The sequence below is a fragment of the Notothenia rossii genome, assembly GCF_949606895.1.
Source record: "Notothenia rossii genome assembly, chromosome: 11".
Taxonomy (NCBI): domain Eukaryota; kingdom Metazoa; phylum Chordata; class Actinopteri; order Perciformes; family Nototheniidae; genus Notothenia; species Notothenia rossii.
This window is the reverse complement of record NC_136910.1, coordinates 45,674,477-45,701,611: the sequence shown is the minus strand read 5'-3', so window position 1 is coordinate 45,701,611 and position 27,135 is coordinate 45,674,477. Positions and strand designations below refer to the sequence as shown.

Genomic DNA, 27,135 nt, shown 5'->3' with positions numbered 1-27,135 from the left:
GATAATTAAGGAAGACAAACTCAAAAGACACTTAAGTAAGTGGGTCCCATCTGAAAGACAAACGTCCAGCGGGAGGCAGCAGCGCGCTCTCATCTGTGTTTCGGACATGTTAGTTTTTTACTTTGCTGCCCTAAATTGAGACTCGCAGGCACAATGTATCTCTCCCCTTCGTCTGTCGTGGAAGACCCAAACTACAGCCATTACAACTTGACAATTTACATCTGAACAGCTATTTAGGTAGTTGTGCTTAATGATAGTGCAAATTATGCCTGAGAAGCTGTAATCAGGGCATGCTACCCCACACAATCAAACCAAAGAAAACCCTGATTGATCATCATAATAATCGGAAAAATATGTATTATGAGATTGTACGGACTATTGCTACCATATTCAAATATAAATGATTTCCTTCATCACTTATCCATGGACTATGTAACATGGGCTACATGCATTATTTGTATAGTGTGAATATAGGATAGGTATCACTAATAAAACCCTGATCCCACGCCTTAACAGGGATAAGATATTAAATAAACTAACATTTCAAAAGATACAAACCTATGTTACGTTGAGTAGTGCTCGTGCGTAAAAATAATCTTACATAGAAGATACATAGGAAAACATAATATCTGGTAAATTAACAACAAAATAACCACTAATGCCTTGTATCATTCAGGTTTAACAGAAACAACTTGAATTAAAAGTGTATTTATTTTTACCAAACTTAGTTTTTCAACTGCGTCCTGTTATTTTAAACGTTTCACTTTGTAAACCTTTTCTGGGAAAATGTTAACTTTCCAACGTGTGCGTGTGTGTGCGCGTGTATGTGCGCTGTGGGCTTGTTGTTTGCGCAACACAATCACATTTCTTTTAAGCGACAGGGTGTCTAGACACACACGTGACCGGGCGCGTCAATGCGCACTGGAGACGGAGCAAGGGCACCCAAACCATCCGCCTCATTTACAGACAGAAAGCCTCCTACCCCCCTCGAGATCACTCGTCGACTCGCTTTCTTCCACACTCAGACACGGAAACTCGGTGCGAGATACGAGGTTGGATTATTTAATCTTTAAGGATTCAGCTACTGAAATAGGCTACGAAGCTCGGTTCTCGGAAGTAACCCGTGGGTCGCTATCCCTTTTCCTCAAGCTTTCAAAAGCAACACAACTCGGGGGAGAGAATCATTCCTTGATTTGCTCCCTGGCTCCCTGAACGAGGCTCATTCTTGCCAGCAGATCACATCCTCTGCAGACGAGTGGCATATTTAGACGATACCGGATAAAAAAGCCTCCGCGATCCTGCTGAAGAGCCCTACTCCGTGCAGTCGGATCAAGGATTTTGTGGATTAATGCTCTTGAAGACACGGTGGCGAGCTTCAGTTTTCATGGGATAATTGTGATAGCCTTTTAGGCTTAATTAGGCCCCAGCTCGTCAATTGTCTACTACAGCTAATGCGCTTAGATATAAATATGTTTTGACATTGTTTTTACGCTGAAAATCGACACGGGTGTGTTTTAAAGGGGTCACTTCGCAGCGCTTTAGGCTGCACATCACCAAGTAATTGTAACACATCCATGCTGCTGTGTAATAGCAGACGTGTTTAAGCTGCAAGATTCATTTTTATAGTCTAATCTTAAACACCGTGCAGTGATGATTATTAATCCGCGAAGGAAAAGCTGACTGTCCCGGGAACCTCGGCTGTTTTTCGGGGAACAAGCCTGCAGGAGAAGGCAGCAGAGACTGGCGTATGCTACAGATTTCCTCTGCTTATCCAGCTCCCAGTTTTTCCGCCGTATTTTCTCAGGCTGCTTGTCATTGCCTGGATTCGGATCCCGGAATCTTCATGATTTGCGGACACCATGCTCGTTTTTTAGCCGGGGAACCCTCTTTTCGTCCCGCATGTTTAGGACCAAACGATCGGGGCTCGTCCGGCGACTCTGGAGGAGCCGTGCGCCCGTGGAGGGCGACGGTGAGGCGGATAGAGGGACGCATGGCTCTGGGGGCTGCTGCATGGGCAAAGCGACAAAGGTGGCCAAGTCCAACGCCGGGTCGGAGGCTGAACTGAAGGCGTTGACAAACTCTATACTAAAAAAGATAAAAGAGAAACAATTAGAGGTGCTTTTGCAGGCGGTGGAGTCTAAGGGGGGAGCCCGAAGCCCCTGCTTGCTCCTGCCCAACAAAGTGGACGCCAAAGTGGGTCAACAGTCTTACTCTCTCCCCATGCTGCTCTACAAAGTGTTCAGGTGGCCGGACCTCAGGCATTCCTCGGAGCTGAAGAGGCTGTCTTGCTGTGAATCTTACGGGGAAATCAACCCAGAGCTCGTTTGCTGCAACCCGCACCACATGAGTAGACTTTGTGAACTCGGTGAGCTGGATCCCTTTTCTATAATAACCTCATCCTCACAACAAAAGTTCTGAAATTGTGTTTAATTCTCTTGTGGCCGGGCCTCATTTTAAATCAAGTGCACATCAGACACCGTGTCATTAGGCCTATGTCAAATAATTACCAGACTCTTAAAGGGATAATTAGCCTAATTCAAATGACATCATCTCTCTTGGCACAGTCTTGTGTTTCCATAAGGTCAAACTTGACCGATGTGGAAAGCGTGCCAAGTGGCCCCCTTCATCTTTTACAAAGTAGGGTGTCATTTAATTTGATGAGGCCTCTTACATTTAAATGGTAACATCATATATATGTTTTCCATCCAATTATAATAATGATGATTTATAGCTCGATAGTGTTGCTAATGTTGTTTTCTTATTTAGGCTACATCCTGACTTTAATATATGTTTTTTTTAGCACTTGTGAGCTATTTATTCCACTTTAAATCCGGATGTTTTTTTAACTTCATCAAAGCCCCGTTTTTTTTTTTAAACTAACAGCCCATCTGGTATTTCACAATTGGCATTTCCAAAGTGCAAAGCGACTCATCCAGGGCTTTAGAGTCTTTCCACGGTGAAGTTCCCAGGGCCTGTTTGTGTGTGCTGGCTTGGCGTCCTGGGCCAAAAGAGGCCTGTATCTCAGTTTGTCCTAGACGCTGATAGTGGCCCTCCTGGCGCCAGGCGGCCCCCCGTTTATCTGCCTGCCAATGAAAGGCAATAGCCGCCCGGCCAGCCTCTCCACTGCCTCTCCAGGCTGAGCTGACAGACACAAAACCTTTTCCCAGAAGAATGACAACTCTTATCATAAAGTTTAGATCTCTCCCTTGTTATTTTCTCATGCTCTGCTTCTCTTTTCCTCCCCTCCATGCAGAGTCTCCTCCTCCTCCATATTCACGCTATCCCATGGACTATCTTAAACCACCAGGTGAGCTTAATGTACACATGCATAAATGCATATTTGTATTTCCTGCAAAACATGCACATCTAAATGGCTATCTTGTATTCATGGATTGTTGTGTTGTCTGACAACATTTGCATATGGTCTTACACACATCCCCTGCAGAGTGTGTGTGTGTGTAGGAAACAGCTCTATGTTGTGATTTATGATAGCAGTGGAGTGGCACGCCTGGCTGGCTGGGCAATTCGGGCATGGCTGGCAGCCAAGGCAAAGCAACACAAAGTTGAGATACCAGCTATAGACTGACTGGCATGTCACCAGGGGCATAGTGTGTGTTTGTGTGTGTGGCTTATTGGCAGAAGGGTGAAGTATTCATCAGATTAGGGTTTAGGACCTGTTTGTTTGGGTGTGTGTCGCCATCACACATCTGTTTTCGGATTTGTTTTTGCTTTGGCCTAATTGTTTTGTCCCTCCACCTGTGCCAGACTCCACATGCTGCTATGGTTGTCATCCTATTCCCCAGTGCTGGAAAGTGGCATCAGGTTATGTCATAGCCTATTAAGTCAGCTTTGAAGTGTGTTAGATTTCATGCTATAACTAGAATAGTTCAAGACAGAACAAGAGGTCCTCATGTCACAGAGAGGGTGACAAATATATACATTGTAGTATACAGAAGATCATTTTCTAGCTTCTTTGTTCATTTAGCTCGGTCTGCTCGTGCAGGAAAAGCGGAGAGTTGAACAATGACCTGCCAGCCGGTTAGTCAGGAGAAGGAGAAAGTGGCTTTCATTGAGTGGAAACAATAGGAAGTCATTGCAGCTGCAGCTGTGGTTCTTCAAAAGCCCCCCTTCTCCCCTGTCTTTATTTACCAGGCTTTTGCGATATTGTTTTAACTGAAAATAATTGCCAAAACCTTCAACACAAGCAGAATGAATCTCAAATGATCAATAGTGAAATCCTCTTCATACTTAACTTCCTCCTGATGTGATGTCTGTCTCAGTGTTGCCTCTTTGTACCAGTTTAGCTGGAAACTTTCCAAGGATAAAAGGAAACAAGAGGGTAAATAGGAAATGCAAGCTGGATGCAGACAAAGGAAATGATTATACAACAAATGTTACCACCCTGTGTCCCCTTGAATTGCTTTCACTCTGTGGGAAATGGATATTGAAAGCGAGAACAGAACAAGGCGAGGAAAATATCATCTGGTTGTTCCCAGAGTAGAGCTTTTATACTGAGGAAGATTTAAAATATGCCTTCTTTAAAGTCATATTTCAGCCTTTAGGTGAGAAAGTGCAGCAATCTTTGTGCTATTTCCTCCTTTAATAAGGTCAGCTGCTGTCTGTCGGTCCGTCTGTCTGTCTGTGTGAAAGACAACATATATTAATAGGACAATGGACCAGGCTGCAGGGTGCAGACACACACGCACGCACGCACGCACGCACACACACAGGACAGATGAGCTTATCAAGCAGAATGATGGGGGTTCTTTCCCCAGTGGCCTCAGGGGCTTTATATTAGCCCCTGTTAAATCATCATGACATTCAGAATATCTGCATAGATATCTTTCAGGAGGCAATCAGATGCAACAAGAAATCAGCATAAAGCGTAAGAGCTATGTATTTTACGATGTTGTTTTTATGATTCCAGTGATCAGGAAGTGGGGTTATATGTGTCAGGGCCTGTCTGCTGCAGCAGTGGTGGTCAGTATGAAAGCAGCCGAGACGTAAACGCTACCTTGTTTCAGCTCTGGGGAATATAAATCACCCACTGTTTAGCTCCTTCTCTCTGATGCCCCCTCAGCCCTGTGGTCAGCTGTGAACTGTTGCCCGGGAGACCAGGGCAAAAGCTCCTGGCAGCCAATGAAAGCGCGGCAGGTTGGGGCTCTGCCATTGCATCTCGTTACTGTGGCCACAAGCAGCACGGCCGTGTCCGGACGGGGCAGGGTGGCAGGGAGGAGGCTCGCTGTTTCTTTATTACTTTACAGCTTCGGCAGCTCCGCTCGGTCAAACACAGGCCCAGTGAGACGGTTAGCCGGATAGTGGAAGTATTTAACAGAAATATCCTCCAATTCGCCAGATGTGGATTCAACTCATACTGAGCTCCTTCTTCGTATATCCCTTCACATCCAGTGTGGTCGTTCCAATACACCTCAGATAGAGCCATTAAAAGGCAATTTTTCCCATTTTAGCTTCATACTTTGACGCAACACTAAAATTCAAAGCTTGCACTGAGTGGAGTCAATCACAACCACACACTGAGGTTCAATGGATGGAAGGTGAAGCGCTGTGTCGACGTGCTGCAAGAGGAATGTATTATTAGTGAATACCAAGCTACCAGCAGCAACTCTGCAGTGGGGTTAGCCAGCTCCCAGCAGCGTTCTACTCCGCTCAACACACATAGAGTTTTTTGTAAAACGCTCCATTCAGGTGTCATGTTGTAACTAGTCTACATTACATGTCTTGGTGGGAGTTAAGCATTCAAATGCAAAGAGAGTGAGAGAGAATGATTTGATTATCTTTTCTTGTCTGACAGCTTGTGTGGTGTACATTTTAAAGTGAACAGCTTTTGAGGCTCCATGGGTCATAAAATGTAAAACTCGATCAAGAAATGTCACATCGTCATACTTCTAATTCCTAAGGCAGAAAAGTACAAGCAGGAATTGTATTGAGAGGCAGTTATCAAACCTCTACTTTAAGAGGAAAACACATTTGATTATTGAGCGCGGATCAGAAGTCTCCAGCCCTCACCTCAGTCATTAGCAGCCCAATGCAGCTCCTTTAAGATCAGCAGCTCGTCTGCAGAGATGCCGGGCTAACGTTCCTCCTGAAGCAGTGGGTTATGAGGGATTATCAGGAGTGTAAGAAACTCTCGTCTGTAAGTCTTGTCTGTGTGTGTGAGAGTGTGAGCTTCATAGTCAGCGTCTTCATTAGGCATTGATTTCACCGGAGTGATTGACGGTCTCACAGCTGCTGCTTTGCCTTCTCCCCTCGCACACACACACACACACACACACACACACACACACACACACACACACACACACACACACACACACACACACACACACACACACACACACACACACACACACACACACACACACACACACACACACACACACACACACACACACACACACACACACACACACACACACACACACACGGGGGAACACATACACACAGGAACACACACACACAGGAACACACACACACACACACACACACACACACACACACACACACACACACACACACACACACACACACACACACACACACACACACACACGGGAACACATACACACAGGAACACACACACACAGGAACACACACACACACACACACACACACACACACACACACACACACACACACACACACACACACACGGGAACACATACACACACACACACACACACACACACACACACACACACACACACACGGGAACACATACACACGGGAACACATACACACAGGAACACACACACACAGGAACACACACACACACACACACACACACACACACACACACACACACACACACACACACACACACACACACACACACACGGGAACACATACACACAGGAACACACACACACAGGAACACACACAGTGCTAATTCAAAGTCTCTCTTCCTCTCTCCATTAGATTCTCCAGACTCCGGACCCTCATCCAGTGAGACTGGGGGAACGACATACTCAGCCCCTGTGGGGCTTTCAGGTAAATATCCCTACAAATAGATTCCTCATCTTTTGCTGGCGGCCTTCCTTTTTGAAAGTCGTATTATTTCCCTCCTCTGTTTTCTTTTCCTTCCCTTGTGCATTCCTCCCAAAACACACACTCATCTCCCCTCCATACTTGTGATGAGGCAGTGATTGTGGGGGCCCCTGCTTCCCCTCTGTAATAAAACAAAAAAAAGCCAGTGAAGGAGGGTGGTGTATTTCTCCCACATCCACATAAATTCCTCCCTCTTGGCTCTTTGAACAACGCTGCTCTCTTCTCCTCTTCCTCTTCTCTTTCTCTGTGTTATGTTGTAATCGAAGACAAACACGACAAACTGTTGTTTGGAGAAGAATATGCTCTGTGCGTGCGGTATTGTGGGAAAAAATAGCAGCAAAGAGAAGCTTCGACTGACATGCCAGTGTTTGTTTGGGTGTGTTTGTGCGTACAGGGGATGTCTTTGTGGACAGTTAAGTCTCCTCTGGGCTCTGTGTGTGGATAAGAGCGAAACACAGGCGCCTTTCTTTCTTCCATCTCTCATGCAGGACGTGTTTCGGGCTTCCTCAGCTTTCTCCCATAATCCCCTTTGGCATCATTTACTTCCTTGCCCTGCGCCCTGTCCGCAGGCTACAGCATAAGATGGTGTTCACGGCGAGAGAGAGGGAAAGAGAGTCTGAGATTGCTCTGTGCTGTAGTCTGCTTTCCTTTGCCTCAGATGGTTCTCATTACTGGGCCTTTAAAGCCTGTTTTATGTCAGTTTGTGTTCGCTGCCCATTTCCCCCCCTTCTTTGTTTGGTGGTAAGGGGGTTAGCTAGACTGTGTGTGTGTGTGTGTGTGTGTGTGTGTGTGTGTGTGTGTGTGTGTGTGTGTGTGTGTGTGTGTGTGTGTGTGTGTGTGTGTGTGTGTGTGTGTGTGTGTGTGTGTGTGTGTGTGTGTGTGTGTGTGTGTGTGTGTGTGTGTGTGTGTGTGTGTGTGTGTGTGTGTGTGTGTGTGTGTGTGTGTGTGTGTGTGTGTGTGTGTGTCCTTAGATGGGGAAAGAGATTGGAGCATTGCTTACAAGAACAGAGGAACTAAAAATCTGTCTCCTTTTCTCTACTTCTTCCTTTCCTCTCCAAGACTTTCCTTTCCAAGTCTTCAGATGGACATTAAAGTCCTCTCTGTGTGCATTAACAAAAGACACATTTTCGACCTGGTTCTAACTGTGAAACCCTAGAACTGAGAGTCTTAGCAGGCGCCCCCATGCTCCCTCCCTTACTCAGCAAGGCATACCCTCCTCCCCTGTTTTCCTTCCTGGCGAGGATGAGCGGCCAGTGCTCTGGTGAATGGGCCTCCTCAGTAAAAAGCAGTAGAGGTAGAAAGGCCAGGGCGGGATGGCCAAAGCTCTCTGCCCTCATGATTTCCCTGGCGAGCCAAGAAAAAAAGAGGCTGCTCCCCCTCCCCTCATACTCTCTCCCTCCTTTGCTCCCTCCCTCTGGGGCTCTGACAAAAGAAACATGGCTCTCCCAGAGGCCCGCTGCTGACCTTCTAATTCACTCACTCTGCCCTTTTTATGTTCTTCTCCAGACATATTTACAGAGGAGAAGGAAGAGAGAGGAGGGTTTCTTTGAGGGAAAGACTTAGAGTCGCAAGAGTCAGGCTGTTACTTTTCGCTTTATAGTAGAATAAATAGATGCTTGTCGACATTGAGAAAAAGATGGAGTGGATTGGAAAGCAGCTGCAGTTATGCTTTAGTAAGAGAGCTTAAAATGACCCCAAAGAGATCTTCATTCATCTAAGTCAGACAGAGCCTATGATATAAGGTTAGATATATCCTCTTCCTCTCATCCTTCCTTTTTAATTGTCCTTGTTTTTCCATCTTAAAAAAGTCAAGAACATCCAGGCTGGAAGGAGTTAAGTGAGCTGCGACAGCGACAAGCGCAAAATGCGAACTAGGCTGCCTGCCAGGCTACCAGCTCCAAAGCTCCTCTCGCTGGCTCACGTCATCAGCTTGGAACAGAGCGGAGAGGAGGGAAGAGGAGAGGAGGAAGAGAGGGGGGTTTGATGGCTGGAGGCCTGGAGCTTGGAGTCAGGGTGCTGATCTTGGTTTGAGTTGGCGTGGGGGCTTTAGCTCAGAGGTTTAGGTTTGCCCAGAAACTCAAGAGAGAGATCAAGAGATAGATCTGTAAATGGGAGATCAGGTCAGGGTTAAGAGGGCACTGGATTGTTGGTTATGAATCTGTGGAGTGTTAAGTAATATTTAATTGTGTTAGAGACTGAGCGGCTCTAGTTAAGCACCAAGGAGTCTGGACCAAAGTTTTCTGTGTGGATGTGTGAAAGTCTAAAATTGGCCAACTTTTGAACTAAGTCTGGAAGTCTGACTGATAGTATTTGGTAATTCATGAATTGGAAACATTTCAGAATACGTTTTGAGTATCAATACCCAGCCAGTGTGTGTATATGCGTTTAATCTTCTTAACAGGCAAGTTATAGACCTCTGTTCTTGCCTGGCTCTTATTGGATGTGTAGCATCAGTGTGTGTCGGTGGCGTGCCTGCTGGTGCCATCGGGGACTGACCCGGAGTGCCTGCGTGTAAGAGGATCCAGTCGGGCTGCTGTGACATATACGCACACAGACGCATTTTCACACATACACACAGACGGGCAGATAGAATGACCTGGTGCGAGCCCTGGCGCACGGCCGACTGTCACACAGGCGCTTCCTCCCACTGCAGGTTAAATTTAGGCCGAGTTGTATTCTTATACCACCAGCCAGTCAGCCCGCTCGACAGACAGTCGGCCAGCCCTTCAGTCAGTCAATTAGTCATCCAGTGAATCGGCTAGAGGTATAACCTTCATCAGGGGCTCTGACACAGATTAAATTCAGTCTTGGCACCTCGGCTCATTAAATCAAACTAGTTCTGCTGTCATATGGAGGGCCCCGAAGAAACGTCCCATTTTCAGTGGGAGAAAAGGCCTGTGGGTTATTTTGAATTGGTTGTTATGAGTTATTTACAGGAAGTGAGGTTTAAATTATACATGGCCAATGTTAATACACAATCTTAGAATTTTATAGGAAGCTAACTTCCAGCAATCAGCGGCTCAAGTCAGAAACAGAGCGCCCTCAGTCTCCCTCCTCTCTCTCTGCATTCCTGCCTTGTTTGGGTTAGCAGGCAAAGGAAAGGGCTGCGCAGGATATGACCTCATGTCTTTGAGGAAAAGGGGAGCGGACAGGGAGCCAGCAAAGGCCTCTTCTTGATGGCAAACAAACACTGAAGTGCACCAACCTGAAGAGGGAGGGAGTAAAACAAAAAGCAAGGCAGAAGGTTAACATTTGTTTCTGAACAGATACAAAACTAGCCTTTTTAGGCCTGGTAGATTTTCTATGGAAACAATTTAAAGAAAATGAAAGCCACAAGACTATATCTGCTAAGGTTGAATGTCGATGTTCCTTTTGCTTGAACAGTAAGAGGGTGAAATTAAGTAGGGAGAGAAGATGGCGGCTTTGGGTGGAGGAAGAGATGGCCGGCAGCTCTGCTCTGTTCTCTGTAATTTGGAGGCTGTGTTCAGCCAGCAAGCTGAGCAGAGCCGGGCCGCTCCGTGCCGGGCCAGGATCTCTCATTACTCCCCACTTCCTCTCCTTGCAAGGCATCCAAGCCGCCTCTTGGCAAGGGACTTAATTTTGGTTTTGGCCGTCCTCTGCTCCCCACCCTGTGTCATTATGCTGCACAAATCGAAAAAACAGCACGCGGAGACAGTGGAGGATGGAGAGAGAGGAGAGGGGGGGGGGGGAAGAAGAGAGGAAAGAGTGCCTAGCTTGTTTGGATTTGTTCTGAAGATTTTCTCAGATTTAGATGCTTTATGCTGTTTAGTTCTCAGCGTAGCATCCAGACAGCATTAACAGTTGAAAACGTTAGGCTACCTTAGCATTAGCTCAGTTGATTGAAAGGTGGGCTATGCAGATTTGGCTACGAGCCAGACCTGGAGGGAAGCCCAGAACAAGATGAACATTGTTTTGTTTTGCAATCACTCTGTGGAAGTGGATTTTGACATTACCTCAATGTATGAAGGAATGAAAGAGAGACCAAGTGTGAAGGAGAAAGAGGACGGGAGGGAGAGAACCCCCTCTTCAGCAGGATAAAGACGGAAATGGAAATAAGTGGAGACACATTTCTGTTAACCTGTGTGTGTGTGTGTGTGTGTGTGTGTGTGTGTGTGTGTGTGTGTGTGTGTGTGTGTGTGTGTGTGTGTGTGTGTGTGTGTGTGTGTGTGTGTGTGTGTGTGTGTGTGTGTGTGTGTGTGTGTGTGTGTGTGTGTGTGTGTGTGTGTGTGTGTGTGTGTGTGTGTGTGTGTGTCCACCCTCCCGCCTGCTCATTCATGTAGTCAGTTTCTTTTGTGTACTCAGACTGGAGGGGTGTGTGTGTGCGTCTTCATCTAAGCGACAGACCCAGCCCTGTCAGTGGCCACATCTCTATCACAGACTGCAGTGCTGGCATTACCACACACGCATTCACAGACATACAGAGGTGCATAATTATTAATTACAGGGAAACAACACAGACACAACTGGCTCTGCTGGTTGTCTGGAGTGTCTGAGTTCCCACGGTGTCTCACTACATTACAACAATGTAGGTGATTGTTCTTCTTGTCTGTCCATCTGTCCGTGGCAAGTGATCCTCTGACTTATGTGTTTACAAAAGTCAGCTGTTGAAATCATAACCGCCTGTCTGGCACCTTGTTTCTTACTAGCCCAGCCCAGTGTTTATTTGTCCTGTCACCTTGGGAAAGCTGGGTTGCAGGAGATTGTGTGTGTTTCTGTGTGAGTGAGGGTCAGCTTGATGAAGTGTTGGAATAATAACTCCACAGGAGCAGGAAGGAGGTGTTACAGGGGAATAAAATGTCCTTCAGTGAAACAAGTTGAATTCTGATAATGTGGATCCAAATGGAAGATGCTGCCCAATTAATTATGAAACATTCTTGTATTTTATCTTAAGCTGAGATATAACACCATGCCCCAGCCGCATCAAGATATGTGGATCAAGTAATTATAGCAGAAACTTCTACTCAGAGAAAATTATACTGCAGAAGGAGGCTTTAGGAAAACATATTCCATTTCTTCTACTTATCTTCTCCTAGTCATGGCCGGATGGTTCATGTTAGAGATGGCGTGTCTGCAACTCATTCTCTATATCTTGTGTTTCTGCAAGGAGTCAGATCTGTAGATAGCGAAACTGTGCCACTCCCCTATGTGGTTTTCCTGCCATCAGGGCTTATTTAGGTTTCCCGAAGTGGGGGGAAGGACTTCACTTCGTCTTACGTAACTTGCCACCCTAAAGAGGCACTTCCTCTTTCAGCTCTGTCCCTCTATTTATCGGCTTACTAGGTCTAAACAAGATGTCATTTAATTGAGTTGTTTAGCAATAGAAGCCACATTAAGTCCAACTAGCACACTTTTAGAAAACTATGGGATTAGAAAGAAGTGAGATCACCAGATTTCTGTAACCCAGATCCTCATCCCTTCTTGAGGCCATGCATCTGGAGGCTACATTAGTTGCTACTAGCTTGAATTTCTAACCACATTGTTGGTACTCTTATTAAAGAAATGTAACTGATAAATTACTTAAATAGCCTTATTCAAAGACATTGTTTTTACAGATTCAAATTCAAAGGCTTTAATGTCATAGCTACAATGCACAGTAGCTACAGTGTGGAAATCGTCCCAAGCTCCTCCAACAATGCAACACAGTTACATAGGACATGAAACAGTAAAACAAATTGAAACATAAAAATAGTGCAATCTGACTATAACACTGATCGTAATCTTTCCAAGCACAGATTGACTCATTAACATTATAGCAGTAGAAAATAAATACAGCTTATGGCCTAAACTTTCAAAGCTGTATTATAGATGTGAGACAAGGACAGTCCTCCTGCTGTCATTGCACATAGCTTATATTTTTGAAGGGGTCACCAGCCATTGAATAAAAAGAAAGTTAAGTTACCAGTAACAAGGTCACTGCTTAGTTATCTTACTATACTTTCACATTATTTGTATTAACTCTAACAATCAATTAAAACAAATGTTAACACGGAGAGTGAAATGCACAGGTTTAACAGACGGAAACACACGCACACAAGGCTGAGTATATACGGCGTGGCACAGAGAACAAAAGGAATGCATCCAGTGTGACCCTTGACCTTTGGAATAGACTTTCCCCGCTTTGAGAAAGGGTGTTGACTTAGAAAATAAGGCACCATGAAGAGTCCTTCCTTTCCCCTAGAGCCGTTTCCTTCATGTCTTTCCCATTCCTCTCCTCAGACGCTGTGTGTCTAATGACGACAGGGTCATTACATGCCTGAGGCCAGGGAGGCACACACACACACACACACACACACACACACACACACACACACACACACACACACACACACACACACACACACACACACACACACACACACACACACACACACACACACAAATATATATACACACACACAAATATATATAAATAAAGGGCTCTCAGGGATCGATGCGAGACTATTTACCGATGTTGATAGTGTTGTGTCCAGGAGTGAAGGTTGAAAATGTGTGTGTGCATGAGGGTGTAGGCGTGTGACTGTGTAGACTTCTGTATGGTAGCGACCGTGTGTGTGTGTGTGTGTGTCTGTCTGTGTGTGTGCAGTCAGACAGAGGTAATGATTAACCTTTCCAGACTGGCCCTGAGAGAAGCACCCAGTTTGTCATCGCCCCTCCCCCCTCCCCCCCCCCCCCCCCCCCCCCGCTCCCTTCCACCAAGTCCAATTGTCTCAGCTAGCGTGGCGTCCACTCTTTAAGAACATGGACCATTAAAATCCACAGGGGAGCTAGCAGTGTGTCTATTTGCCAAATGTGCCCTCCCTATATTTTTCCATTGAAAGGGGGGGTTTATTTAATCACATATATTTACAGTGTGCCCCCCTCCCTCCATCCCTACTGATCATCCAGTAAATACCTTGAAATCACTGGAGCAATATGCCGTTTTTTGTTTGCACAGCGTTGCTAATGGCCAACATGCACATTAGCTCTCACCAGCTTCTTTTTGCAATCTTTACATGATGGCAACAGTATTTTATTTAACAAAACGTTTTTATAATTGTTATCATCCATAATTACACGACGTACACCAGTATAATTCGGGCAATGATCTAAGAACATTTAGCTTTCGTCTTGCGTCACAGTGGACCAGCAGAGAAAGTCTTTTTTTATGTGTGGGCCCCATGGGACAATCCAGACTGGGACAGACTTGCAGCAACTGGAGACTGAAGCAGACTGGAGCAGAGCAGAAAGGTCCGGGGTGACAGATGGCCTCAGGCTGCCAGCTAGCCAGCTTATCTCCAGCGAGGAGAAGCCCGAGACACACAGGCTGAAAGGCCCAGAGCAGACGGGCAGGTGGGGGCGGCAGACAGATACACGGACTAATGCTTCGATAGGCAGACGTCCAGAAAGCACACACAGACAGATGTACAGACACACTCGATAAGTGTTCAGTGGCTGGAAACACACCGGTTCAAGGACAGACAGATTTGGGGCAGACACTTTGACCACACACACGCCTGCGTGAAATGCACCTGAAATAGTGTCGTACCGTAACATGCCCCGCAGACATATCACACATACACACTCAATGTGTTCGAAATTAAAATTTGGTTAAACAAGCCTTGCACTTGACACCAGGTGTTTTTGTACGGGGTTGCTCACATTAGTGTGTGTTATTTCATATATATATATATATATATATACGTGCGTGTGTGGCTCTGTGTTCAGCAGCATTACTCATGAGGTGTAAGCTCATCTGCTGTCAGGACAAGCTGTGAACATAGTCTTCACGAGGCGGCGCCCCACAGATGGAGGAGTCTGTCTGGCTTTCTCTCTGCTGATACTGAACAGAAAAAGTGTGGTTTTTGTTTACCTGTAGGCATAGTTTGAGCTGGACAACAACTGTCATTTGTCTCGCTCTCGAATTAGCTCTCAGTCGGGCTGTTATGTAACTGTTGCTGTGCTGCTTTATTCTTCTACTCCACTACCTTTCACAGATAAATATTATGCTTATGGAGGAAGTGTTTCAAAGTCAGAGAAAATAACCTCCTGATGGTGTCATAGTGAAGTCATCCTGGTCATCATGGTTTGGACTAAAACATATATAATGTAAAGCCTGCATTACAAACCAGGGGCACAGAGTTTAGAAAGACACTTATTACTCAGAGAAGGTGTAAGAAAGAAACTTTTGAGAGTTGCAGTGTGGGTTGACCAATACTATAGGGTCAGCGTATCTAGGCAGACCTTGACTTTAACCATTCTTTTTAATCCGTCTCTGTCGAGACAGGACTTGTAATGTATTATTTCTACATCGTGGTACAGCAACTTCTACAGAGGGATTCTTCTTGCTTTACTAGCTGCCCCTCTCTGTTGATTTTTCTGTCTCTCTCCAACCCTTTGCTTTTATCCTTTCCTCGCTTTTCCCTCCTCTGTGATTCTCACTTGCTACTAGTCAGGGTTTCTGAGAGGAGAGGAGAAGAGGCGAGGGAGGGAGGGGAAGCGGGGCAGTCTGTGTAGTCCTGAATAGCAGGGTGTTTTCAGGCTGCAATGACAGGCTCAGACAGGCAGCCGCTCTAATGACCTCTGACGCCAGGGCCTGTCTCTCCCAGCAATAACAAACACACACAGGGCCCCACAGGTGAGCTCCACCAGCAGGCCCTCTGTCAGCTGTTTAAAAAAGTCCAACGCATCCTTCTCCTTATCATCCGCAGTGTTCCTGTACGTACATGTAGAACAGACCCGACAGCAAAGCTGGCCTAGCATTTGAGACACAAAAGACACTCTCTGTCTCTTATCTTCAAGATAAATGCTTTCCCCCCTCCATTTAGTCTAAGGTAGATAGCTGGGTACTTAGTTTCCCCCTGCACCCCATGAGGACGGATTTACGATAAACTCCCCGAGGCTCGGCTCTGACCAACTTCAAAGAACACAACCCCTCTTGTTTTATGGAAGGCATGCTTTCAGTTTTCCTCCCCCCTGTCTCCCCTCCTCTCTGTTTCTGTCTCTCTTCTCTCAGTGTTGTCTTTTTCTTCCTTTTTTTTTTTCCCCCTGCTTCTGCCTGTGTCTAATGAAGGCTAATGACAGGCCGCGGTGAGTCCTCTCAGGCCGGCAGAGATCCTGCCGCATTAACGTTGCAGTTTGTCTCAGACGGGACCTTCCAAATTACCGGTTGCATTCACAGCCACCGCCAGATGAAACGAGAAGGGGGGGGGGGGCTGGGAAGGACCGGGGCGACTGAACTGGCTCTGTGCGAGTCTGTTCATTTTTGTCCTCACTTATATTTCCCCTCTTCAAGCTTTCTTAACCCTTAAATGTGTCTTTAATCGCGAAGTATAAGAGATTGTTGAGCAGTTGATAGATAGAGTTACATGGGACAAAATCAGGGGAGGAAGCAAAGTTGCAAAAGTAACAGTCAAAATATGTGAAAAGCATTCCTTCTCTTCCCCACCCCGCCCCTTCTTTCTTTCCTCTTGCACACTCTCTGTCTCCCTCTATTTCCCTTGCGCCTGACTGGCTCCCACTTTTCTAGTTGGGAGTAGCTGGGAGCCAGATTTCTGTGGAATAGAGATATGAAGGGGGAGAGGGACGGCGCAGGAGGCACACTAAAGGGAGACGTGAGCGGGAGGAGGGGGGTTTGGAAACTGGAGCATAGCCAATGCTACACTTCTTTTACGCTCAGGGGAAACTTTAGACTGGAGAGGCCTAGCTTGTCAACGATTCAGACACCAGGGTTTAAGAGTTAGCGGCCTGCCGTGCTCGTCAGCTAAACACCATGTGCCTCACTGTAGACAGGTAATGGTTTACGTGTTATGAAAGTCACCTCTCTTGTTGCTCAGTTGCCTGGGCCTCATATATTTGAGCATGAATTCCAAGATTTAGCTTATAATTTCCTCCGGCAGAGTGAAGCATGTTGCAGATTATCAGGACAGCGGGTTAACGTCACTACATTGTTGGCCTGGACGCTACAACAATACAGCTAGCCAGACAGAAGATAAGCATTTAATGCTTAGACAAATATTGTAGTGCGTGTGGACACTTGCCTGCCAGTGTCTCTGAGTTGCTTCAGGATGAGTTTAGCTTTGGCTCTCAACTAAAGCAAACTCTACTGATTCTCAAACAGGGACAAGGAGGAGGTTGTTGATCATTTCTTTGTGCTTTTATTTGAAAGCATCTTTTCCCTTCTCCTCTCATTCTATTTACTTCTCCAATGTCCAGTATCATCATGTCTTTGCTGTTCAGCTTTCCACAAGTCTGACCATGTCCCCCCCCCTCTCTGTTTCCCTCAGATTCCCTGGCGTTACAGGAGTCTGGCGATCGGGCCCATTGGTGCGTGGTGGCATACTGGGAGGAGAAGACACGCGTCGGGCGCCTCTACTCTGTCCAGGAGTCCTCTCTGGACATCTTCTATGATCTACCTCAGGGGAACGGCTTCTGCCTGGGCCAGCTCTGCTCCGACAACAAGTCCCAGCTAGTGCAGATGGTGCGGTCCAAGATCGGCTATGGTATCCAGCTGACGCGTGAGCCGGACGGGGTGTGGGTCTACAACCGCAGCTGCTACCCCATCTTCATTAAGTCGGCCACACTGGACAACCCGGACTCGCGCACGCTGCTGGTGCACAAAGTGTTCCCCGGTTTCTCCATCAAAGCTTTTGACTATGACAAAGCCGGCAGCCTGCAGAGGCCGAACGACCACGAGTTCACGCAGCAGCCTCGCACGGGCTTCACAGTGCAGATAAGCTTTGTGAAGGGCTGGGGACAGTGCTACACGAGACAGTTCATCAGTAGCTGCCCGTGTTGGCTGGAAGTCATCTTCAACAGCCGATAGCAGCGGCTTTCCTCTTCTTCACCCTCCTCGCCTCTTCTGCCCCCCCTCACAAACAGACTGCACCAACTTTTCCTTTTTTGTTCCGGAGATTCAAACTGAGTGAAAAAAGTTTTAAAAGAAGAAGAAGAAAGTATACGATTCTGACGGACTTTGTTTAATAAATGACTAAGATTTAATGAAATAAAATAAGAAGCGAAAAATGTATTTTATGTTATATATAAATATATTATTAATTGTAAATATGAAGACGTTTTATATGCATCATTATTTATGTATTGTGCAATGTGTTGATGAGAAAAAGAAAATAAGATGCACTTTGCTTAATATAAATGCAAAACAAAGAAATGCCAAAATAAAAAAAAAACACAAATAACATTTCTGGTCCATTCTCTTTATCGTAGGATTTCTTTAGTGTTTTTTTGGGAGTTTAATTCAATTTGTCAATGTTTTATTTTGGTTATGTGCATAATCGAAATGGTAGTATTTACCTAAAGCCCTTCTAATTGATTTTTTATTAATAGCAAAGTCAACATCGGCTTAAATTTGTGTCACCGAAGTTACCATGTTGTGGTTTGTAAAAGCATTTCCCTGTGAGACAAAATGAGTCAGACAGTGACGGTCATAACTCTCTGTCCCTATCCTTAAAGGCTCATTAGGCCTTTTGCAATTGTCTGTTTTTTCTGAGTTATTTTCAGACGAATGTCCCTCTTCCTCTCTGTCATTAACCGAAAGATGACATCACAGCCAGGAAGTATTAATGACACATTTCAGGAACCAATAAAGTCAACAGAGAGTCCAGCTTCCTGAAGGAGCCTCTTTATTTGAATGACTGATAAAGACAAAAGGAATGTATCATAAAAAGTCACCACAAAAATTATTCCATGCCACACCTGAGGATATGAGCACGTACTGGAGATTATAGTGGAATATTACAACTTCATTGAGACATCTTAGATATCCGATGAATGGCCTGAATATGTGATTAGGGACGATGGCCTATTTATGACCTATTGTGTTTCCAAAAACAAGACAAAGCCAAATAGATTCCCTTCTAAAACCTCTCTGTGTGTGTGTGTGCGTGTGCGTGTGCGTGCATGTGTCTGTCTGGACCGCGTCCTGTTGCTAGTCAGATGGGTGTCTGTGAAGAGGATTACTACTGTAAGCCTGCTTTACCCACACCCACTGTCTCAAAGACCTACATTCACAAGACCCACTTTCCACGCCATCCAACCCCATCCTCCGCTCTGTTCAACAGCGCTTTGAAAAACCTGGGATTTTATTTAGAATATGAGAGACAAAATAACATATTTAGCTCCAGTGACTCAGTTGTGGAGGCAGGACTGAAATGGAGCATGCATGATGTGTACTTCCTCCCTTTCCCTTCAAGCCTTCTTATGAAAGAGTTTAATAGCAATTTACAAAAAAACATCAATTTTCATGACCCTCATCAATGTTTTCAAGCACAATTCACTTAGTTTATTGCTTGCATATTCAGTAATCACCAAATTGTTACTGAAAAAATAAAAATGTTTATACATAAATATTTGAATTGTATTGGTTGACATATTTGACAATGCACACTTGGAATAATAAACATAAATCCGTGCTGATAAATACAACAGAGTTGATTTGTGAGGATTAAAAGCCTCTTGAGTGAATAAACACTTGCTCAAGAACACATATTTGTATTTTTTCCCTCCAGTTTTATGATTGACTGTGCTCAGCGAATGCACAATTGTATCATTGTAAATACAATATAAACATGAAAGAAAACTTCAACAAACAGTGGGAAATTGTACCGTGAACATCAGAATAGCCCACGGGCGGGTGGTGCCACACTGAAGGAACCTGTTCCTTGACATCGTGCACTTTAAACTCATGGCTGCCTGTTTGCCCTGCAACAATAATCCCTAACCCTGCTAATACAACGTGTGTGTGTGTGTGTGTGTGTGTGTGTGTGTGTGTGTGTGTGTGTGTGTGTGTGTGTGTGTGTGTGTGTGTGTGTGTGTGTGTGTGTGTGTGTGTGTGTGTGTGTGTGTGTGTGTGTGTGTGTGTGTGTGTGTGTGTCTGTGTCTGTGTCTGTGTTTGTGTGTGTGTCTGTGTCTGTGTTTGTGTCTGTGTCTGTGTGTGTGTCTGTGTCTGTGTGTGTATTAGAGAGGGGAATGGGTAATATCCATGACTTCCCTCAGACAGGGTGACCCTATTTTTGCCTGGGCAATATTCCATTAAAACTATTAAAGATTTCACCAGCTGTCTAGTCAGCAAAGACATTCGATTACACATTAAAGCTGTATTACTGAGCAGCTTCTAAGAAAACCACATGAGCATTTTATAAGCTGCTCCCATTTCAAATGAATAATGTTAAAAACATTATTCATGCTGCTGCATGAATCCATGTCCAGCCATTATCTTCAGAAGTATGGTTTAACACTGAACTATTATAAATATTGCTTGATGCAGATACAACAGATACACTTCATGGGGTCCACATAAGACAATTACAAGAGGACAATACATTTGAACAGCAAGGCACACAACAAAGTTCAACTTTCTAGGTTGTACTGAAGGCTGCACAAATGACATATATTTATACATGTATAGATATATTTGCTGAGTGAATGAGTCTTACATCAGATTCACGTGTCATTATATAAGCAGCACACAGTAAAGGTTGGTGATGCACATGAATAAAGTAGGCCAATATTGTAATATAGCCTACATAGTATTATAATAAACAGCAGAGGTTCATATAGGAATGTCTGGCTTACGTCCTTCCTGTGCACCGTTAACAATCTGAAGTATTTTCTCACATGAAGTAAGACTAACTATTCTTAATATCCATATCATACTTTTATTATTTCCTGGTCTGCCTTTCATCTGTTTCTTCAAATTGGTGCAATAGTGCCCCTCTGGATCTTAACGGCTGGCTCTTGTTATTTAATGTGTGTGGTGAAACATGGGTGAAACAGAGATATTACACTCTACCCATGTGAAGCAGCCAGGTGAAGATGGCCTGCATTGGTTAAAAAATGAATAAATAGTTAAATAAACGTTGCAGCAGCCTCACACCAGACTAGTTTTAACCTTTAGGGACATTTGACGTTAACGTCCGGTAGAGTTGCAGTGGGAAACGACTATCACCTGGATATTGACCACCATGAAAGACAGCAGAATGGGCATTAGCGTCTAGTAAGGTGAGTCAAAATACACCCTCCCCCACCCTGTCTGTCTGTCTGTCTTTGCTTGCTGGTGGCTTTACTGATGCTTAACTGTGTGTATTTAACTACTTGCTGTGTGGCTGTCGATGTTGGAGGTTGTTTGGTTTACTGTAGCCTACTGTCCTTTGTTTGTCTGCTGTCTGCACGGCCCAGACACCATTTGGAGTTTGCATTTATTGGCAGTTCAGTCACCTGTTGGCTGTATGTGGTTGTCTGTAGCCAGTTGGCCTATTTTAGCCTAATTATTGCTTTTTCTCTTTCCTTGTTGTGTCCTTACGTGGTGTTTATATTGCAGAAGTAGGCTATCTTTGATAATGTTGTGATATTTCCGTGGATAATAAAAAAAAAAAAAGTAATATGATGCTGCGATCATTCCTCTTTGTAGAGTGACTTTGAAATCATCCTTTCCTAACACATTCAAAGGAAAAAGAACAAAATCCAAATGTTTCTTTTCATTTTAGAGTATAAAAAATGCACCCAGAGGCTTCAGCAGTCTCAGTTGGTCAAACCAAGATGGTATTTTGCAATGTTAAGGCCCTGGTGTGACGTACACATGCATGTGACTATTGTATTTAATTTAACCTGCATGTTTTTAATGCTTTTACATTATCATATTAACAAAAATGCCACGTTTGTTCCACCATCTTATTCCACAATATATGAAGCGCTATCAGCCTCTGCATGCTGAACAGTTGTTAGAAAGAATCAAACCAACATGCGGTCTGTCTGTGGTTTAACACACCCATGCAGTAGCAGGCTAGCCTCTGCCAGTGTGTGTTTTGATCTATATAACTGTGTGTGTGTGTGTGTGTGTGTGTGTGTGTGTGTGTGTGTGTGTGTGTGTGTGTGTGTGTGTGTGTGTGTGTGTGTGTGTGTGTGTGTGTGTGTGTGTGTGTGTGTGTGTGTGTGTGTGTGTGTGTGTAGACCTGGGGGGTTGGTAGGATGAACATGTGGTGTGTAGGTGGGGCCTTACAAGCCTGTCTAGGTGGGGTTGGTGGGGGGTTGCTTTGGCCTGCCCTTTGTGTGTGAATGTGTCCTGACCTTTTCACTTCAGGAATAATTTATTTCTAATTACAATGTCATCTGACATTGAATCTAATGTAAACATCCTCTTGATTGTTCGAATAATGTCTTATAGTTTGGAATGTGAGTCATCTTAAACCGCGTTATTGTTTGAGACATCCTATATGTAGTGTATATACAGATCAAACAGACTCCATAGCTTTGTCCTTTGCGTGCTGTGTGTCTATATATTGTATGTTCTGTATATGTGTGTGTCTGCTCATGTGTATATATTTCCATGTATTCCTGCACAAGTGTCTGCATGCATGCATGTTGGGATGCAACACAAAGTCCTCGTCCGTGCCGGTAGACACAAAGCCAGACCCCCCATCCCCCTCTTCCTCTTCCCGGGGGGGTGGAGATAAGACAGTCTGTATATCTGCCTGCCCTGATCAGGAGGGGGGCTGGGGCCCAGGAAGGGAGGTTATGGAGGTGGTGGGGTGGGGACAGTCTAGCCACATTTACTGGCTGGATGCGTTGGTTGGGGGTTTGAAGCAGGGGACAGTCACTTCTGGCATTCTTATGCTTATTTAGCCCCAGCATGGCCTGGAGTCATGTTTTTTCTAACATCAATGAAACACAGAAAAAATAACACACACACACACACACACACACACACACACACACACACACACACACACACACACACACACACACACACACACACACACACACACACACACACACACACACACACACACACACACACACACACACACACACACACACACACACACACACACACACACTCAGTGGCTGAATGTGTATGCACTACATAGGTATTTCTTTGATCTTTGCTACATATAATCGGCCCTCTTATTTCAAAGTTGTGTAGGTACTCAGGGAAAACAGCTTTGCGGTTAATTAAATGATTTGGATGTTGTGTAATATCCACTGTCGTCACTATTAGCTGACAGCAGCAAGAACACAGCTCTCTGGTTGTCATTATAGAAATGTATTTTCAACTCCAGCATTTCCTGTGTGATGAATTTTGAGCCAAATATTGATCTGCTGCTTTGATCAGTCCCACACACGCCTGCTTCTCTGTGCACTGTTTACAGTCGTGTTTAGAGTTTGTGAGTTAAGATGCCAGTGTTTATTCATCTCCATGCAAACTGCTACTGTGCCACTGCACAAGTCAAAAAGAAAAGCGTGGATGCAGCATCTTTAATGTATTTCGGAGGAATGTTTGAAGCCTAAAGTTTGTTTTGCAGCACTCCACTGCATAGTACAGTTACTGGACCAGCACAACAAGCCTCTTGTAAACTTCAAAGCTGTTGGGGGTTGAGTCAAATAATCAAAACGACAGAAATCCCCTCAGTTAAATAATGTAGACTTGAGGACGTCAGTTTTGATGTTGTTGGCACAAACCTTTTGACTGAGTAACATAAGAAGTGGCAAAGCTTTTTCTTGACCACTGTCATTTTAGTACAATAAACTAATGAGAAAAAAAACTAGTGTTCTTGTCATTTTCAATAGGGTTGGAACTAACCATTTCTATTATGATCTATACATTTGCCAATCATTTCTTTTTATCTTTGTATAGAAAAATCCCAATCATAATTATTTCTCTCATGCGATAACCCATAAATGTTTTGAGTGTTATCACTAAAAACAAAGAAAAGAAAGTGTAAATCGATTATCCAAAAATGTGTATGTTAATTGGTTAATCAACTTATGTACACCTTTCAGAGGCTTTTTAGTCGACACTAATGTGGATAATTGATCTAAAGATTAAGGCATCACTTACAGTATACCGAGGCATATACTGTATGCCTCTGCTGGAAGTAACAAGACGTTCTCTTTCTGTTTACACTGAATGTAAAATCTTTATCACATTTATAACCCCAAGGATGACTCCTCATGCAATATCTACATTTCATTGTTTATTGAAGCGGCTACGGCATTCACAATGTTGACTTTGAAGTCTGTGGAGCTGATAACCCAATATGTAAACAACCCCGTCCAGCTCAATAATTTGTGATTTATTTGGCAATCTGAGTTTTATCAGACGTTGGATTTTTCTCTTATGGATAAAAGAGAATACATCTTTATGTTGATTATTTTGTTAACCAATACTCAAGCAAAATGTATAACACTGTACCATTATAGGTTTTAATGATTACAATTCTGACAGGAGCTTTGTCTTTAGATGCATTTGAATAAAACATAGTACATTTGGATGTCCATATTCTTTCATATATTCTATATTCTATACCTAACACCTTCCCAGACACGTCGCATCAAATGAAATCATCACATACCGCTCCCTCTCCGATGCCCCTTCTATTTATATATATATGTATAGAGTGCAGATTATTACTATGATAAATCAAGAGAAATGTCAGTGAACACACAGAACATAACCTATGAAATATGATTGATAGGTGCAATATCAGCGTAAGACACGCTCGAGACGACTACAATATCCTTTCGCTTTTCATTTTCAATTACGTTACACAAAAAGAGCCATTTCCCTGCCTTCCTCTTGATTATGAATTGCACTGTCCTCGGTCCTGTTGGGCCTACCTGCCAGAGGCCAAAACCCCCCCACAGAGGAACAGTGTTGATGTCAGGCCCACTGACGGAGAGCTGACTTTAATAAAGCATTGGGAAATTCATTTCCAAAAGGAAGGAAGGGGCATGTGGAGGCAACAAGACTCTCAGACTACGAGGCACGGTATGCACACGAGTTAGGATGCAACAGAGATACCCTGCTCCCCTTCACCCACATGAGCACTCAGATATGTGTACAAACACCAATGTCATAAATTAGGTGCTCTCTGGGAAAGTACATAATGTCCCGTTGCAGTATCGCAGCAGAACTTTGCAACATGGGTCAATTTGAGCAGCTGATTGGGCGCCCAGTCGTCCGTCTGTAACATCATTCCTTCCAGCAGGAGGGTTGCAGACGAGGTCCAGGGCTAAACCACCATCTCCGCTGCTCCCCTCACAGTTTGGTGCGAGGTGACAAACGCCTCCATGTGGATTACAGCATTTCTGGCATTTTACAACCAGGTTAGCACTACAGCGGCAACACAAACCTCAGCCACAGTCCAAGTAGTTGTCCAAAGTTGTGTTGCATGTTAACGTTGACAAAGAGTTTGTGACAGGGAGAGAAGGAAGAGGACATTTGAAGTAGTGGGGGCGACCAATGTGGTAATTTGAGATGAATGTTTTGAATTAAAAGTCGGTTTAACATTTGACTGGAGATCTGTTTGGTTTGTTGGTCCCTGTGTTTATGTGCGTGTCTGTGTGTATTTGTTCTGAGTGTAGTGCAGACTTTGTAAGATTCCTGTGTGGATTGGAGTAAATGAGAGCTGAGGAATGTGAGTGGAGGGTAATCATGGCAGACCTACAGGAGTAACCAGATACCGACTGCCAGACATCAGAGGAGCGGGAATCCCTCCGTGCCGACACACCACCTCCTGCAGGAGACACTTTGGCTGGGACCTTAAAACCTCCCCCACCCTTTGACCCAAACCTGGCCTTACGTGTCTGTCCAGTCTCACAGACTAGTCAATACAGCTTGAAAGAAAATCAAACTGCAGATATTTTGGAAATGGGTTTATTGCTCAGATTATTTTCAAGCAGAAACTAACTAATAGTACCTAACATCTCCTAAACCGGGGTCAGACTTAACCGAGATACCAGCGCTATTAATGGCTTTAAAACTGTGCAAAATCTTCTATTTGATGCTCTTCTCCATCATACATTATTATGTAAAGGTAAACTAAATGGCTCTGGGGTTTAGACGGTTTGTCAGACTAAACAAGACATTTAAAGACATCATCTCTGTCTTTAGCAAGTTAGCACAAGCTATTACAAAAAATAATCAGCAGATCAATAAGTAAGGGAAGATTTATTTTGCGTCACTACTAATATATGCTTGAACAGAAAATGTCTTCATTGTGATAGTTCATAACACTTTTTACTGCTTTCCTTTATATAAAAACAACTCTCTGAGATGAGACAGCACCATTTTTAAGGCATATTCATTCGGGTGTTATGGGATGTAAATAATAGCTTTATTCTATCATTAATATTTCAATAAGTCATGCTTTATAAATCAGTACAAAGACAAAACATTGTGGTTGTGATGGAGGCGGATATACAGTACACACACACACACACACACACACACACACACACACACACACACACACACACACACACACACACACACACACACACACACACACACACACACACACACACACACACACACACACACACACACACACACACACACACACACACACACACACACACACACACGATGCAAAGGAAATGGTTGATCTTTATCATTCTTTCTGAATCAGACCGTGACCCTGCTGTCTTCCTCCTCAAAACATCCTGTCTGACCAGAGAGAAAGAGAGAGAGAGAGATGCAAACAAGATTTGGTGTATGATGTTATTTTTTTAAAGAGAAACACAAATCTGACAAGAAACAGCTTTAATGCTGGAAAACACACCCTTCTTGTTTGGTATATTTCCACTTTTCCTACGCATCTTATTAGTCATAAACATTTTTTTTTTAACGGACATTCCCTTACTTTAAAAGTCTTTATGACAATATTTGTGTATAGTGTTGCAAAAAATACAGAAAGACTTATTTTTATTATAATATCTGACCTTTATCGTGGCTACTTTTGTAGAGTTAATGAAACCTAAGGGCATTACGTGTATCACCGTCTGCAATAGCATTTGAGAGTATCCCACTTTCTTGCCAATTAATCATTCACAGAACTGAATTGAAAAATTATAATAATCACCCAAGCAGCATCGCTAACAGACGGCAAGATCCTCCACTAACAAAAGTGGAGTGAGCGTTTAAAGGAAAAAAACCTTGAGCAGAATTAATTCCTGAGGGAAAATGTTGTGAGTGTCTGACACAAGCAAGAAGATATTCAACACATACTTTACGTGCGTACACATTACGTGTGTGCATGCACCGACACACACACT

General features: G+C 44.2%; 1 protein-coding gene across 1 annotated transcript; it reads left to right on the top strand.

Annotated features, from left to right (window-relative positions):
- The first annotated feature begins 294 nt into the window (after positions 1-294).
- On the top strand, positions 295-18,685 carry smad7 (SMAD family member 7). The gene is made up of 4 exons (XM_079658933.1): positions 295-2,365; positions 3,254-3,307; positions 6,937-7,008; positions 17,349-18,685. The coding sequence occupies exons 1-4, from the start codon at positions 1,900-1,902 to the stop codon at positions 17,885-17,887; spliced, it is 1,131 nt and encodes a 376-aa protein (XP_079515059.1). The 5' UTR covers positions 295-1,899; the 3' UTR covers positions 17,888-18,685.
- Positions 18,686-27,135: the final 8,450 nt, after the last annotated feature.